This window comes from Cyprinus carpio, unplaced genomic scaffold, assembly GCF_018340385.1.
Source record: "Cyprinus carpio isolate SPL01 unplaced genomic scaffold, ASM1834038v1 S000006696, whole genome shotgun sequence".
Lineage (NCBI taxonomy): Eukaryota > Metazoa > Chordata > Actinopteri > Cypriniformes > Cyprinidae > Cyprinus > Cyprinus carpio.
This window is the reverse complement of record NW_024879308.1, coordinates 210146-224065: the sequence shown is the minus strand read 5'-3', so window position 1 is coordinate 224065 and position 13920 is coordinate 210146. Positions and strand designations below refer to the sequence as shown.

At 36.3% G+C, this 13920-nt stretch overlaps 1 protein-coding gene across 3 annotated transcripts in view; it reads right to left on the bottom strand.

Moving 5' to 3' along the window:
* Positions 1 to 11182, bottom strand: part of LOC109101810 (disks large homolog 3-like) — an 85862-nt gene extending 74680 nt beyond the window's left edge. For all 3 annotated transcript variants that reach the window (XM_042755437.1, XM_042755438.1, XM_042755439.1), the window contains exons 1-3: positions 11083 to 11182; positions 4138 to 4223; positions 941 to 1051 (exon numbers count right to left, since the gene is read on the bottom strand). In XM_042755437.1, the coding sequence (XP_042611371.1) occupies positions 941 to 1051; positions 4138 to 4191 (165 nt within the window). In that variant the 5' untranslated portion in view covers positions 4192 to 4223; positions 11083 to 11182. The remainder of the gene's footprint in view (positions 1 to 940; positions 1052 to 4137; positions 4224 to 11082) is intronic.
* Between the last annotated feature and the right edge of the window lie 2738 nt (positions 11183 to 13920).

The following is a 13920-nucleotide window of genomic DNA, read 5'->3' as shown; positions in this document are numbered from 1 at the left end:
TTCTTATTTTTTAACAATGTTCTGTAGAATTCCATTATATTTTAATTAACACATTTTTCCTTAAACATTTTCTTTCCAAAAAAAGTAAAAACATAATAATAATAATAATAATAATTATATAATAATAGTATAGGGTTTTTAATTTGCAATAATTACAGGAAATATGATGATACAATTTAATTATGTGCCTGCTAAAAATTGAAACACTGGGAAAAGCATGTTTCCAACCCATTCTTACTGATGTAAAACCTCAACTTTGTTAGTCAGCAAGATAAGATAATCATTATTTTAATCAGAATTCACCACAACAATGTTCAGCATATCACACAAATCATATCATATGCATTATCAAAAAACCTATATACTGGTAGGTCATTCACACAGAATGTTTTTGCATTCCACTGCATTTCTTTTCCATAGTTTCCCCACGTAATCATGCACTAGATGGACATGTTTGTTATTTAAGGCATCTTGCATATGATACAGCATTCTAAAAACTAGACCTATTTTCATTCCATTCAACCCTGTGTCAACATTTAACAAAATCTAGTTCTGTGTGAACAGCCCATAAGGGAAAAAAGCCTAGCATGAGCCTTTACACATTATCATAAAAATGATGCACATTCATTAAACTGTTTTGATATTAATTTGTTGCTGCTGTGTACAGCACTGCACTTTATTTTACTAACTAAAAATGCAGCACTCACGCAAAAGACATTGTAAGGTATAGAGATGTGGATGCTGAAACACTCTCTCACACTGATCCTAGACCATAAGCCAATCCTTAACCGTTAACTGTTTAGCACTGACACGGAGATGAAATAGACATTAAAGTATAAACAAATCCCTATGTGAGGAAATATCTCATGCAACATTCGAAAGCACGATTCTGAAGGTGTTACATTATAAACCCTTTTTTAGCGTTCTAGCAGCCACTAACCTTTGGTGTCTCTACATGTGAGCGGCTTACTATTCCAGCCACTCTCTCCACCTTCTGAGTGCTCCTCCTGCTGGTCACACGCACACGTGACACACCCTCTTCACCCGAGGTCTGCAAGTACAAATCACACAGGATCAGTGGATTGCACAGATAGACAAGAAAAAAAAAAAGCCTTTAAATTGATGTAACCAAATATTCAACATCAGGGATTCAACTTATCAAATCTAGTGAGCGAATAATTAATTATATATATATATAAAAAAAGGCAAAAAACAGCATAAAATCTAATAATTAATTATATATAAAAAACAAGTATGCCCTGATCCAATATATATATTTTAGTATTAATTTAACTTAATCTGGTAAAACAGACTAAAGACTGCTCCTGGGCTGTGGAATATTCCAGCATGGGCACTAAGAGTTATTTGTTATGTGAACGGAAAGTAGTGCAGAGAGGCAAAACAGCACCATTTACAGATGGTCTGGATGGACAGACATCTGTATAGAAAAAAAGAGAGAAAACCAGTGCCAGCGAGCATACTTAAAAACAAACAAATGCCCATTAAAACATAATTACTGACCACTATCCACATCTATAAAATCTCTCAAAATCTGGCAGCGTTTTCATATACAGTATTTTAGACCAAAAGATGCACAACCAGGGCCAGAACTTGAGATTAGTTCTTACCTGTTTATCATAGCGTATCCCGCACTCACAGGCCACAGGCAGCAGAGGGCAGCCTTTGGAAAAGGCCATTACAGCAGATGGAACAAAGGCTCTCTCACTTTCCCTTCCCAAATAGTAACAAACTCAACTCTAGAATGTTCTTTTAGGATCTGTCTTGCTCTCATAACTGTGTGTGTTCATATGCACAGAGGCATGCAGGTTTACAGCATTAGAACAAGCCAAACCCATTTAAGTTGATGCAAATAAAAGCACAAATAAAGTCACATCTATAATCGTAAAAAAAAATGCCTTCAGGCAACATTTAATAAAACACAATGCAAATTTACCGTTTTTATCATTGCCTTCATTGGACCACCATGAACTGAATTGAAAATAGTTGCTGCCAAGCTCCAGGTTTGCAGTCATATTATCATTAGCTCAGCTACGAGGTGGACAATGCAGATGAGAACATGCAGGATTGCTGCAGTCTCAAACCCAGAGAGGAACATAGAGGCGCTGCTGGTGTCCAGTCCCATTGAATCACTGCTGACACATGACGACTGCTCACTGTATATACTGAGGCTGGATTATTTACAGCTTGATACAATTAAAATAAACATTTTTAGTCAACATTCCCAGATATAAAAACTGATACCAAATTACATAACACTGTTATATTAATGACTGTAACTGTAGCTAATATAAAACACAAAAGGGAAGACCCGCTGCCCCTTGCTGTTTAACACAAAGGTTTTGTAATGATTGTTCTGTAAATTATTCCAGGGTCTTTTTTCCCTTCCTTCTGCACCAAATCGGGGAATTTGCAGACTCATTTCATTTAACGTCTCTCAGGTGACCGCATGCTATGAATGCTAATGAAGCCTGAGCTGGACATTCACTCAGATTCAGCCTCGCTCACTCTCAGAGAACCAGAGAACAGGACACACTCAAACTGAGGCCTGTGACCGTCTCCACCACACATCACATAGTGACCCCTGCAGTATTTTTGTCAAAAATGTGACACATCTGGAAGTTGCCATTTGGGGATTTGAAATGGGGTAGATTATGCTCACAGAGATTGTCCAAATGTCCGCTCCTCATTTGTTTCATTAATTAATGTGTTTTTTTTAGTGGTAGACCGATATTATTTTTTTGACCGATATATTATTTTTTGCCAGCCAATGCTGATAAAGAGCAGGGTGGCTGATGTCCGATAAAAAGCCAATATACTATATATATACTTATATGTATTTAAGAAATTTGGAATAATGCTAAAATGGATTTAAAAATAAATGTCATTTAACAAACATGCTTATACTTTAGATGACAACTTCTTGATTCGGAATGCTGACATTAAATGAGAAAGTATTATGTTTGCCTTTATATTACTAATAATATAAATAAAAAATTTGCTTCAATATATGTATGTATTACCTAAAAGTCTAGCTTTTCAATAAAATCATTCTTTAGCCAAGCAAAAAAAATTAAAAAATGTGGATAACCCACTTTCATCACTATCAGTGTAATAAGTATTAACCAATCCATCCAGTGCAATCTTGTGATTACTGACATCTTTATGGCACATTCTAGCTCAGACTAGGTTCAAGGGTCTTAAAAAACACATAGTCATTACATGATTGTTGTGCAGTGTTTTCAGTCATTACAAGATATAGAACTATATTTTGGATGTATTGGTAAGAATTTCACCCTGATTTTCCATGAACAATCACTAAAAAACAACCAGATTATAAGAAGCTATAGGAAATTGCTTTATTCCCTGTTGGGAAAAAAAGTGAAAGAAAATAAAAAACAGTTTTGAACAAGTATTATCTTGATGTTCCGGTGTAGTAAGCTGTTTGCTAGAACAAAAAATTATTTAATAATGCCACAGAATTTCCCACTGAATCTCCCCAATTTTGGATGGTCTCAAACCATTGAGATGCTGGGAAATTCATTCTATAATCTTTTAAAAACATCAGTCACAGGGCGCTCCTTTACTGGATGAACAGAGACTATTTTAGTCAAACCCGAGTTTATGTTTGTGTGAACCCTCAGAGAGCCCACAGAGTGATCCTCCCTCACTGCAGTGGTTTTTAACAGAATCCAGACAGAAGTTGAGGTTATTTTCTGTACTCTTCCTATAAATACTTTGCATAGTCACGTGATTGCAGACACTTGTAACGAAAGGTCCTGGTGACATCATCACACAGCCCACTGAGGAGCACTTGGTGTTATCACTGCAGTGCTTTCTAGATATGACTAATGTTCTGTAGTGTCTGTAACTTCCACACACAATATCTTTTTCATTCTTTCCCTTTTCTTTCTATCTTTGTCCAACACTTTTCACATATTCACTGATAACCTTCCCCTCTATGAGCTGTTAACTGCTTCAACCGTCAGTGAGCTAAACTTGAGAACCAGATCAGCCATATTTATGTACGATAACAAAGAGATAAGGGTTTGGAAAAACATGAGGGTGAGCAAATAATGATGTAGTAAAATAAAGCTGCCCTTTCTCTGGAACTCTTACCTCCCATGTGTCCACAGAGCTGCTGTCTTTAACTCCATTTTGTGCTGCATTCATTTGCAGAGTAATCTCGTAGCATTCCTGAATGTCTGAGAATAAGGGAATAGCGATGTCATTGAGGGCATCTATTTAAATCATGCAGGTATTTATGCAGAAAATGTAATACCTCTTTTACATTTTTAGATATATAACAAATAAAAATATATATAAAACTAAAAAAATGTATAATATACAATATATATTGAGGCACACAATATTTATGCTAAAGGATTATTTCACCCAAAAATAAAAATTTCCATTTACAATGGTTATTTACTCACCTTTGTTACAACCTTGTATGCTTTACTTTCTTCAGTGAAACATTTTAAGGAGAATTTTAGCACAATAGTGAACATCTCTCTTTCATACAATAAATGTGAATGAGAACCAAGGACTCCCAAAAGGGCATTATAAATCATCATAAAACTATCATAAAAGTATGTGTGCTATATTTTATGTCTTAAAACACTTTTGTTTAACAGCAGCCATGAACACAATTTGCCTTCTTTGGCAAAGAGCAGCTTGAACATACTTTAAACTTCTCATTTTGTGTTTTACAGAAGAAAGTAACATGCTTTTGAGAATATGTATTGAGCCCCTAAAGGGACACAAAGATTGTTTTTTTTTAAAAAAAGAAATATAAGGACCTTGCATTCAATCACAAAACATTTGTGGTGGAATTAATAGGTAAGAGAAAAATATATATATTTCAATACTTTGGGGTTTTCTCACAAACCTTCTGCACTATCATGAGGAACCTTGCATTCTAGAGCAAAACCTTTTGAAATACAATTTTTTCCTTCACCATGTCCCCTTAGGGGTTCCATAGACGCAAGAGTGAGTAAATTATGCTAGAACGTTCATTTCTGTGAACATTAAATGGGCCCCATCAATAGATTAGCAAGTCTTTAAGCCATGTCAAGTGAGCAAGGTCAAGAGCAGTGTCAACTTTTGGCTCAACTTGAGCATCATTCCCACTATTGTGGGTCTCTATAAATATCATCCAGCGGCCTCTTCCAAAATTTCTATCCATACTGGGTTTAGAGAGCCGGAGCAATTAAATTCAATTACAGAGGCTTTTAAAGTGACTCACTCATGATAGCACAGTGCCTGAAGACATTAACAGTGGCTCTGGTGTTGAGGGTCAAGAATGAAGCTACGAGATGTTTACAACTGTGCAAATTGGGACAAATGGAATAGCATGTTAAATCCTCAGTGAACACTATAGTAGAGCTGTGGGATTATAACTATTCACATAAAATCAGTAAGTAAGAAACTAGCTTGGACCACTGGAATCAAACAAGAGGTGTTGCCTGTGTAATTGCAGCAAATTGTTGAGCTTATCTAAAGGTATTTGGAGAAAAAATACCATAAATCAAATCCTTCAAGTGGTTGTCTCCTCTTTTCACACATGCCTATTCAAGTTGCAAAAACAAGTGAATAAAAGGCTGCTCAGAGAAATTTTGCTGGTGAATTCCATTTAATAGGAATTTGCACAATCTGGAGTTCCCCACACAGATTTTGCTCATCTTCAAACTGGTCAAGCGTATTCACTTGCTGACCAACAGAAAGCTGCTTGGTTCTGTAACAATGGACAGTGGACCTGTTTTACCAGCGAAGTCTCGCTAAAACGAAGCTAATCTGACCGCACCTTGCATGTATATTTGACATGCCAGATACAATAACTCAAATTTGATACGGTTTAAATTCAAACGATTCAGTTCGATTTGGTGAACTGGTTTGATCGGTTCACTAAGAATTTCCGGTTAAATAAAAAAGATTTGTTTGCGATCCGGACATCACTAGATGAGACAAAACAAACGAGGCATTTGTTGCATCCAGTGGGGACATAATTACTGATTATAATGACTTATACTGTCTTTTTACGTGTTGCGTATCGCGCTGCGTAAACATAAAACCATGTCTGCATTTGTGATCTGAGAAACAACAAGCCTACTCTACTGCTCAAAACTCGCATTTGAATTATCATTGACAAATTATTTAAATATAAAAAACGTAACGTTACCTACAGGTTGTGAGTCAGAAGTGCCAGACTGTCCTTACAAAGTCTGAACTGCCCAACTTTATAGAAACAGCCGTTGTGCCACAGACGCATTGCAGGCTACTGGTCCAGGAAACAGTCCCCATCCTCCATAAAATGCACAGCACACATCGGAATATTTGGGTTGGACTTTTCTGGAACAATGTTGAAATACAACTTTACCACTGATTTCTAATCATGTCCTCTTTTGGAAGGCCAAACAAAGTTTCACTTCAACGAAGCACACAACGACTCCACACAAGGCAGCTGCAGCAACAGAGAAATAAACGTTATGCCTTCTTTCTTTGCGTGTACATTTGGGTGGAGTTATGCAAATCGCCCCACATAGTGACGTAGAGATGTAGGGGAGTGGTAGAACGAGCCATTTTAGGGGGATGTGGTTGACCCTTAACTTTTATAAAGAATATCTCTTTGGATTTGAGACTTCTTTATGCACCAAGAGCTTGTAACACTCCAAAGAGAAAGGAAAAATTTAAATTGCATCATATGACCCCTTTAATACTTACATATATTAATAACTTCTGACCATTACATCAAAGTAAGACTGTGATGTTTTTGGTCTCCTAATGGGGCTGCTACTGTCCTGGTCGTGTCCCAAAACCACCTCTTCCCCCTTCAAACAAGAAAGCTTTTTTTCCTTCACCCCACCGTCTCTATGCGTCTTACCTCATTACCTCTCAGGTCACTAACTGCCGTGGCCCGTGGTCATCAACAGAGGGACGACCAGCTGATGAGAATAGAGGGAGACAATACTGCTGATGTCACCCACACTCCCACACTGGCCCTCAGCCTGCACTAATAACATAATGAGATGCTTGTTACCTTGCTGTGCCTTTGAAGCATAATGCACTCTCGGTCCCCGATGAAACGAGCGAGTCTTTTTTAAGATGGAAGAAGAAAGAGCTTGAGAGAAAAGCAACTCTTTTTTTTTTGGAGAGATAAGTAGTGAACTCGGACTGGCGGCGCATACGGATGGTGTATGTGTGGGGACTGTTAGGGGCAGTAATGGAGTCCCACTGGGGTGCAGCGGGAAAGACAGTAGAAGAATGGGGCTATGTGACTCATCATGGCTGTGTCTGTGTGAGCCTGTGTGAGTGGGAGGAGAACAGTGTGTGGGAAGCAGTTTCATCGCCTGGCTGGTCAGAGCCAGATGAGAAAGAGAGAGAGAGCAGAGAAAAGAAAGAGAGGTATGGGGAAAGTAAACTTAAGCGTAGAGTCTTCCACTAAATGGTGCATGATTATAAAACATGCAGCTGTGAGATGAATGGAAATGCAGAAGTGTGTCAGACAGAAAACACCTCCTCGCTTAGTAAAGCTGTCCTGAATGTCTTTGAATATGTGTGAGTATGAATTATGTCTTCATCTTAGAGACCTTTCCCCTCAAATGCATTATTCAAACATATCAAACATAGCAGGCAACATCAACGATTATTCATATCTAGGGCTACTGTCATGGATGTAACAGATTGCGTGTGCACTAAAAAAGATTTTTATAGCTGAATGCTAAACACCGGTTCTGCAAAACATGCTAAGATACTTTGATATATGGGCACATTCACTATTTCAGACAAAGTCCTGGTGAAATGTTACTTTTTTTCCCCAAAAAAGCATTTCAACACAATGTTCCCAGAGCCAAGTAAATCCTAAAAGACAACATAAATTCCTGGCCACTGAAAAAAAAACACAGCGTCTTTTTGCTTAACTACACAGTCCTCTCCACAGAATCATTTTTACACAGTTGCTCTCCTCTTCACTAGTATTTTTGATTAAATAAATGCAGCCTTGGTGAGATTTAGGAAGCATTTGATGTAAGGTGAAAGTAAAGTAGACTGACTTGTTATAGTACCTGAAAACTGTCTAGGAGGAACTAAAAACATGATGACACAAAGAGAAACTGAGGAATTATGGACTGTCTTTTTTCCCCAGCAATGAAACAGTCCTGCCTTGATATTGGGTCATATTTGGGCACAAAACCTGTGTGATCCCTAGTCTGTTTGTGTGTGTTTGGAAACAAAGGGATGAGTGTGCAGTTAGGAAAACCTTTGTTTGAAATTGTGCAATCATGCAGACAACCAAACAAGCCCACTATCGAATCTTCCTCCCTCCCACAGTGCATCACAGAACTGAATTGTTACAAGCCTCATTGTGTCCCCAATATATTTGATGATCACTTTTTCTTTGATGCCAAATTAAACAAAGGGCTTTCAACTTAGAGTCTAAGTACACTTCAATTATGTGAATGAGATTAACGACTGAGGATTAAAACATCATGTGTATAAGCGCATGATATTTTGTTACTTAAAACCCCAATATTAAAAGTATGTATATACTTTATAATGTAATATCATATAATATAAAATAATACTATAATATTTAAATATAAAAATTATATAAATATTAAACATTTTCCATCTGACAATACATCCTCAATCTTGCTAGAATTCATACTGTATTCCATTTTTTAACTCTGGCTAACACCCAGGAGGCTGGAGAGATGACTGAAACCACATGTTGCTCTCAGCTCAGCCTCGCATGACCCCTCTCCTCTGTACCTGAGAGAGAGAATGGGCCGTCCTGCAAAAAGCGATACTCTCAGCTTAATCTGGCCTGAGTCATATGGGAGTACTTCACTGTGGCCAAGAACTGTTTGTTTATCAATCTACCTACATGTCATCCCACATTCCCACTAACAATCCAGCCTCTTTCTGGAATGTGTGGAATCTTTATCTGCTTACTGTGCTATACCAGTTTCGAGCTGAGACTCTCATGACTGATTCAAAGTCTGATAAATGAGAGCATTTGCAACATCTGTTTGGCCTGCTGTAGTAAAACAGTTTTATTAGAGGCACAGAAAAGTACATATACCTAAATGCCAGCGGAAGGAGCCATATTTCTTTTAGAAAAGGATAATACCCTTTAGCCCTAAATCACAAAGATTACCACTTATGAAAAAATAAATAGGAATATTTAAGTGACTGACATTTACTGTAACACCAGGCCTCATAATAAAAGAAAAATGCCTTCAACAGACTCCAGATGCCTTTTAACTAACAAAGGAAACAACTTATACACTACCATTCAAAAGATTAGGGTCAGTAAGATTTTTTTTTTTTTTTTTAATTAATCATTTTATTCAGCAAGGATGCATTAAATGGTTAAAAATTTAGCAAATTTCTTTCGAGAGATGTCGGTTTCATATAAATCCTGTTCATCAAAGAATACTGAAAAAATCACAGTTTACAGAAAAATATTAAACAGCACATCTGTTTTCAACATTGAAAATCATAAGAAAAGTTTTTTGAGCAACAAATCAGCATGTTACCATGTGACATTGAAGATTGGTGTAATGGCTGCTGAAAACTCAGCTTTGCCATCACAGGAATAAATAACATTTTAAAATACATGCAAGTAATTATTTTAAAATTTAATATTCCACAGTATTACTGTTTTACTCTGTTTTTGTATTATCAAATAAATGCAGCCTTGGTGAGCATAAAAACTTCTTTCAATCATATACATAAAAAAAAAAAAAAGCTTATTGCTGCCAAACTTTTGAATGGTAGTGTATGTGATCAAAGAATTCCTAAATGTACTTATATTTGATATATATATAAAACTACCATACATACAGTTTTTTTTATATATTATTAACTACCCTGACATCTTTTTATATATATAAAACTACCATACATACAGTATATATACCATGTATACCATGTATACCATATAAACTTTACATCTTTTTATATATTTACAGGTTTAAATAAACTTAACTTTATATACAATTTTGTAATTTCTATGCAAACTCTTTATAGAATGACCAACACATGCACATGCACAATATCACATATACTACATCATAAGCCTATCATACCCAGCGGCATTTGAGAAAACCCAAGAGTTAAGATCAGGGGAATCCTGTCCCTCTCCTCACTAGTCCTATGGCAAACACAACCATATGGCTTGATCACGGCCCCTGTGGTACTACTCTCTGCATCACAGCAACTGCAGCAGGCAGGCCTCATTAAAGCCTGGGCCTGGTAGTTAAGAAAACCACTCAACCAATTCATAACCTTCACAAAACAAAAACAAAAAATAACGTAAGAAACCTTTTTTTTTTTTTTTGTTAGTGTTAGCATTTTGTCATGACAGAGATATCTATTATTACTTATATGTATTCTTATTCTGGCTGTTGTGAGACATCATTAAAATGTGACAGGGCACATCCACAGTACTGATAAATCAGCTGGGGTTGTGAAAGTCTGACTCATAATGTAACTTGAGAACAGTGGCACAAACTTTGGTAAACATTTTATAAGTATCAAATCCATGGATCAAGAATCAAGCCATTAGAGACAGCAGTGAGGACCCATTTAGTAAGATTTAATTTTAAAAACAGGCAATCTTTTGTTTTTTATTCCGAAAGAAAGACCCTATTCATGTGGCTTAATCCAATAAATCAAAACTTGGATAATGTAAATAAGTGTAACAGCTGAGCAAGTTCCAATGGGTCAGTTTTCTCTTGTACAAAATAAGTAACTTGTAAAACTTACAGAAAGTTGCAAGCTAATTTGTAAGGCAGTATCAGTAATGTTAGTTTATTAGGTGAAACTATTATATCCCATTTAGGCATTTAGGCAGCTGGTCCATGTACACAAAACAAAATGTACCATTTAGAAAAATGTCAGCAGTGCTTACTAAAGCTGAACAAACTGGAACACTGATTCTTGGAACATTTTGCTTAGTATAGAACGTACTGGAAAGTCAAGTGGTACAGCCCTAAATAATGACAGTTAATCATTATTTGTTTTGAGAGCCATTAGAGTTTACACAGAAACAAACCTCACCCAGCAGAGCCTGAAAAAGATGACTGCCAAAGATGGAAGAGACCTTTTCCACGCTGGTCTTCAGGGCCTGCTCTTCTGGGCTGGTCAGACTCGCCTGGTACTGTTTTCAGTAGCCCAACTGCTCTTTTAGTATCTGAAATAAAATAGAAGACAATCATTTCTATTTCAGTACAACTCCTACTCATTTAAATGCCTGTCCTCCATTACCTACATTCTCCTTGTGACAGTCTGAAGACATTTTTAAATGTATGGGCTAATTCTGAAAAGGATTTGCACCATGCTAGACACTTGAAATCTGACATTACTTGCCTATAATTACAAGAACCCCCTGAAAGGGTGTGTAGCCAGGTGTTCAACTCAACCAGGGCTGTCTAACAACAGTTTTTAAGCAAGGAGATAAAAATAAATGAATGATTTAGTCTTGTGTGGTAGCCTATGTGTTGTTTTGTGGATTACTCTTGTGGAATAAAAGGGACCATACAGTGGCCTAAAAAATATTTAGACACTTAGGCCACATTTAAAATGCATTAGATAACAAATGATGCTACAGTTTTGTATTGTAGTATCATCACATGTAGCTGGTCATGATATCAGTGCCCTTCAATTTCAACACAGGTGTTCTAGAAGAGTAACTAACTACAAGTTTAATTAATCATATTAACTATGAATTTTCAAATGTATCTGTTGTATCCAATACAAACAATACAACACCAGTAACCATGTGTATGAGGTTTATTTAGACATTTGGTTGTTAAAAGTTTTAATTGAAAAAGAGTGACTGTGCTGTCCATAAATTAAATGATGCTTCTTTAACACAGTGGCATTCATAGATGTTTAAGGTATAATTGGTTTTTTTTTTTTTTTTTTTTTTTGAGGGTTTCTGAATGTTTCAGGTGCCTGTTTAAGGAAAGAGAAGGTAAGGAAAAGGTAAAGGTAGTAGGTTCCACATAAACATCACAGCTTGTGATGGGTTAAATAGGTTCGCTTAGGCTACACTTGACATTCATTGAGCTTTTGTAAAGAATATCGATTTTATTAAAAGTTACAGAATCTCACTTCAGACTTCTTTCTGTTTCCCATGGGGTTTCCAAGAAATCCCTACTTGAAAATACACATATCGAAACTGAGACGTTTAAAAGAACTAAAAACAATGAAATCACCGCCAAATCTTTATAATAGTATGCTATATCTTAATATATTTTATTTAACTGAAACTTACCATATTTATGTACCATGATGCGAAGACTGTTAGAAAACTGGTCCTGTAAATCCAGTTTAAAACCTTTCGACTAGTTCTCCACATAAATAACGCTTTAAAATCACTTTCGGGTCAGCAGTCACTTTCTCCGACCAGACTATTTAAAGTTTTGCCGTAGTTTTTCCACCATAGTGACGAAATTGCTTCTTTGGGGAAGTTCTAGTATTAAAGACGGGAATAGAAGTTACTCCAGTTGGCAGCAGATGTTTGTTGTGGAAATAGTGAGAGTGTGAAGCGTCGCGGCTTCCCGTTATCTGCACTCGGCTCCAGCATTGGGAAGTTTTGAGGGGAAACAAGTGAAACTGGAGGGCGGTCTGCAGTAACAGGGTCTTTCTCATCCTTTCATCCACATGTAAATTGTGGATACATGATAACAGAGCTTATATTCAATGAGCTTGTCTTCATGGGGGAATACATACAGATTTATTGTATGACGGCGAACTCTAATCATATGTGATGCATTAGCTTGATCACAATAAATATACTTGAATTCTATTTCGTCAGTCTATCGGAAAACCCTGATTGCCATAAACGGGTGATGCAATTTCGACCATGGTAATTATTATTCGAAACACAAGCGTCGCGTGCCACCTACTGGAGAAAGAGTCTGTGAACTCATATGCTGATCCAGACCTGCGTTCAGTCTTGCGTTGCTTGGTGCACGAAGCTTGACGTTGGCTGTATGTAAGATTGCATTTGTTTAGTAAAAATTATGTAGAATATCTGTGGTTAATTTAATTCAAACTTTTGCTCTATTACATTTCATCATACAATCAGAGAGATTACGAAACAATAACAGCTTCTCTCAGTTTTATAGAAGGAATTCACATTAAAAGCAAGTATAAGTATAAAGTGGCCTGTGGTATAGCCTACCGGTGCAAGGTTGGCTGCTGAATTTAATGAAAATCTCACATTCAATGTTAGAAATATTTCATTATAACATTATTATTAATAATAATAACTGACTGGACTTGACTGACTGGAGTTATGTTGTGCACTTGTGCTCAAGACAACAGTTTTTAGAGGGATGCAACCAACAGAAAAGATGGAAAAGTTTATTAAACCAAACTAACACCACAAATTTGCCAGAGAGTTGTTTGTTTAATATAAAAATGTATGATATATTAATTACATTTTCACAACTTTTTACAATCTTTTACAAATTAGCCAATAAGGAGCATTTAGTTGTTTAGCTCCTCAAAGTGGCAGTTTATACCTGTTATGTCATCCACATATTCAGGACTACATGTAATATCTGTAACAATGGCTTGTAATTGTTAATTGCTTGAACAAAGCAATTGTTCAATCGATATGGGATTTTCAGTGATTGATTCTATGAAATATTACATTTGGTTTCTCCAGTCCTGAATGTATGGATGGCATAATGGGTATAAACGGGCACTTTACGAAGCAAAAAAACATCTAAAAATCTCTCTAGGTTACTTAAAAGATGGTAAAAAGTTGTGAAAATTAATAATACATCATAAATTATTACATTAGCATTAAATGATGTTAGTCTGACAGCATAATTAATCACAGTCATCTAAATTGTACAACAAATTAAAAATGCCTCCCATCTC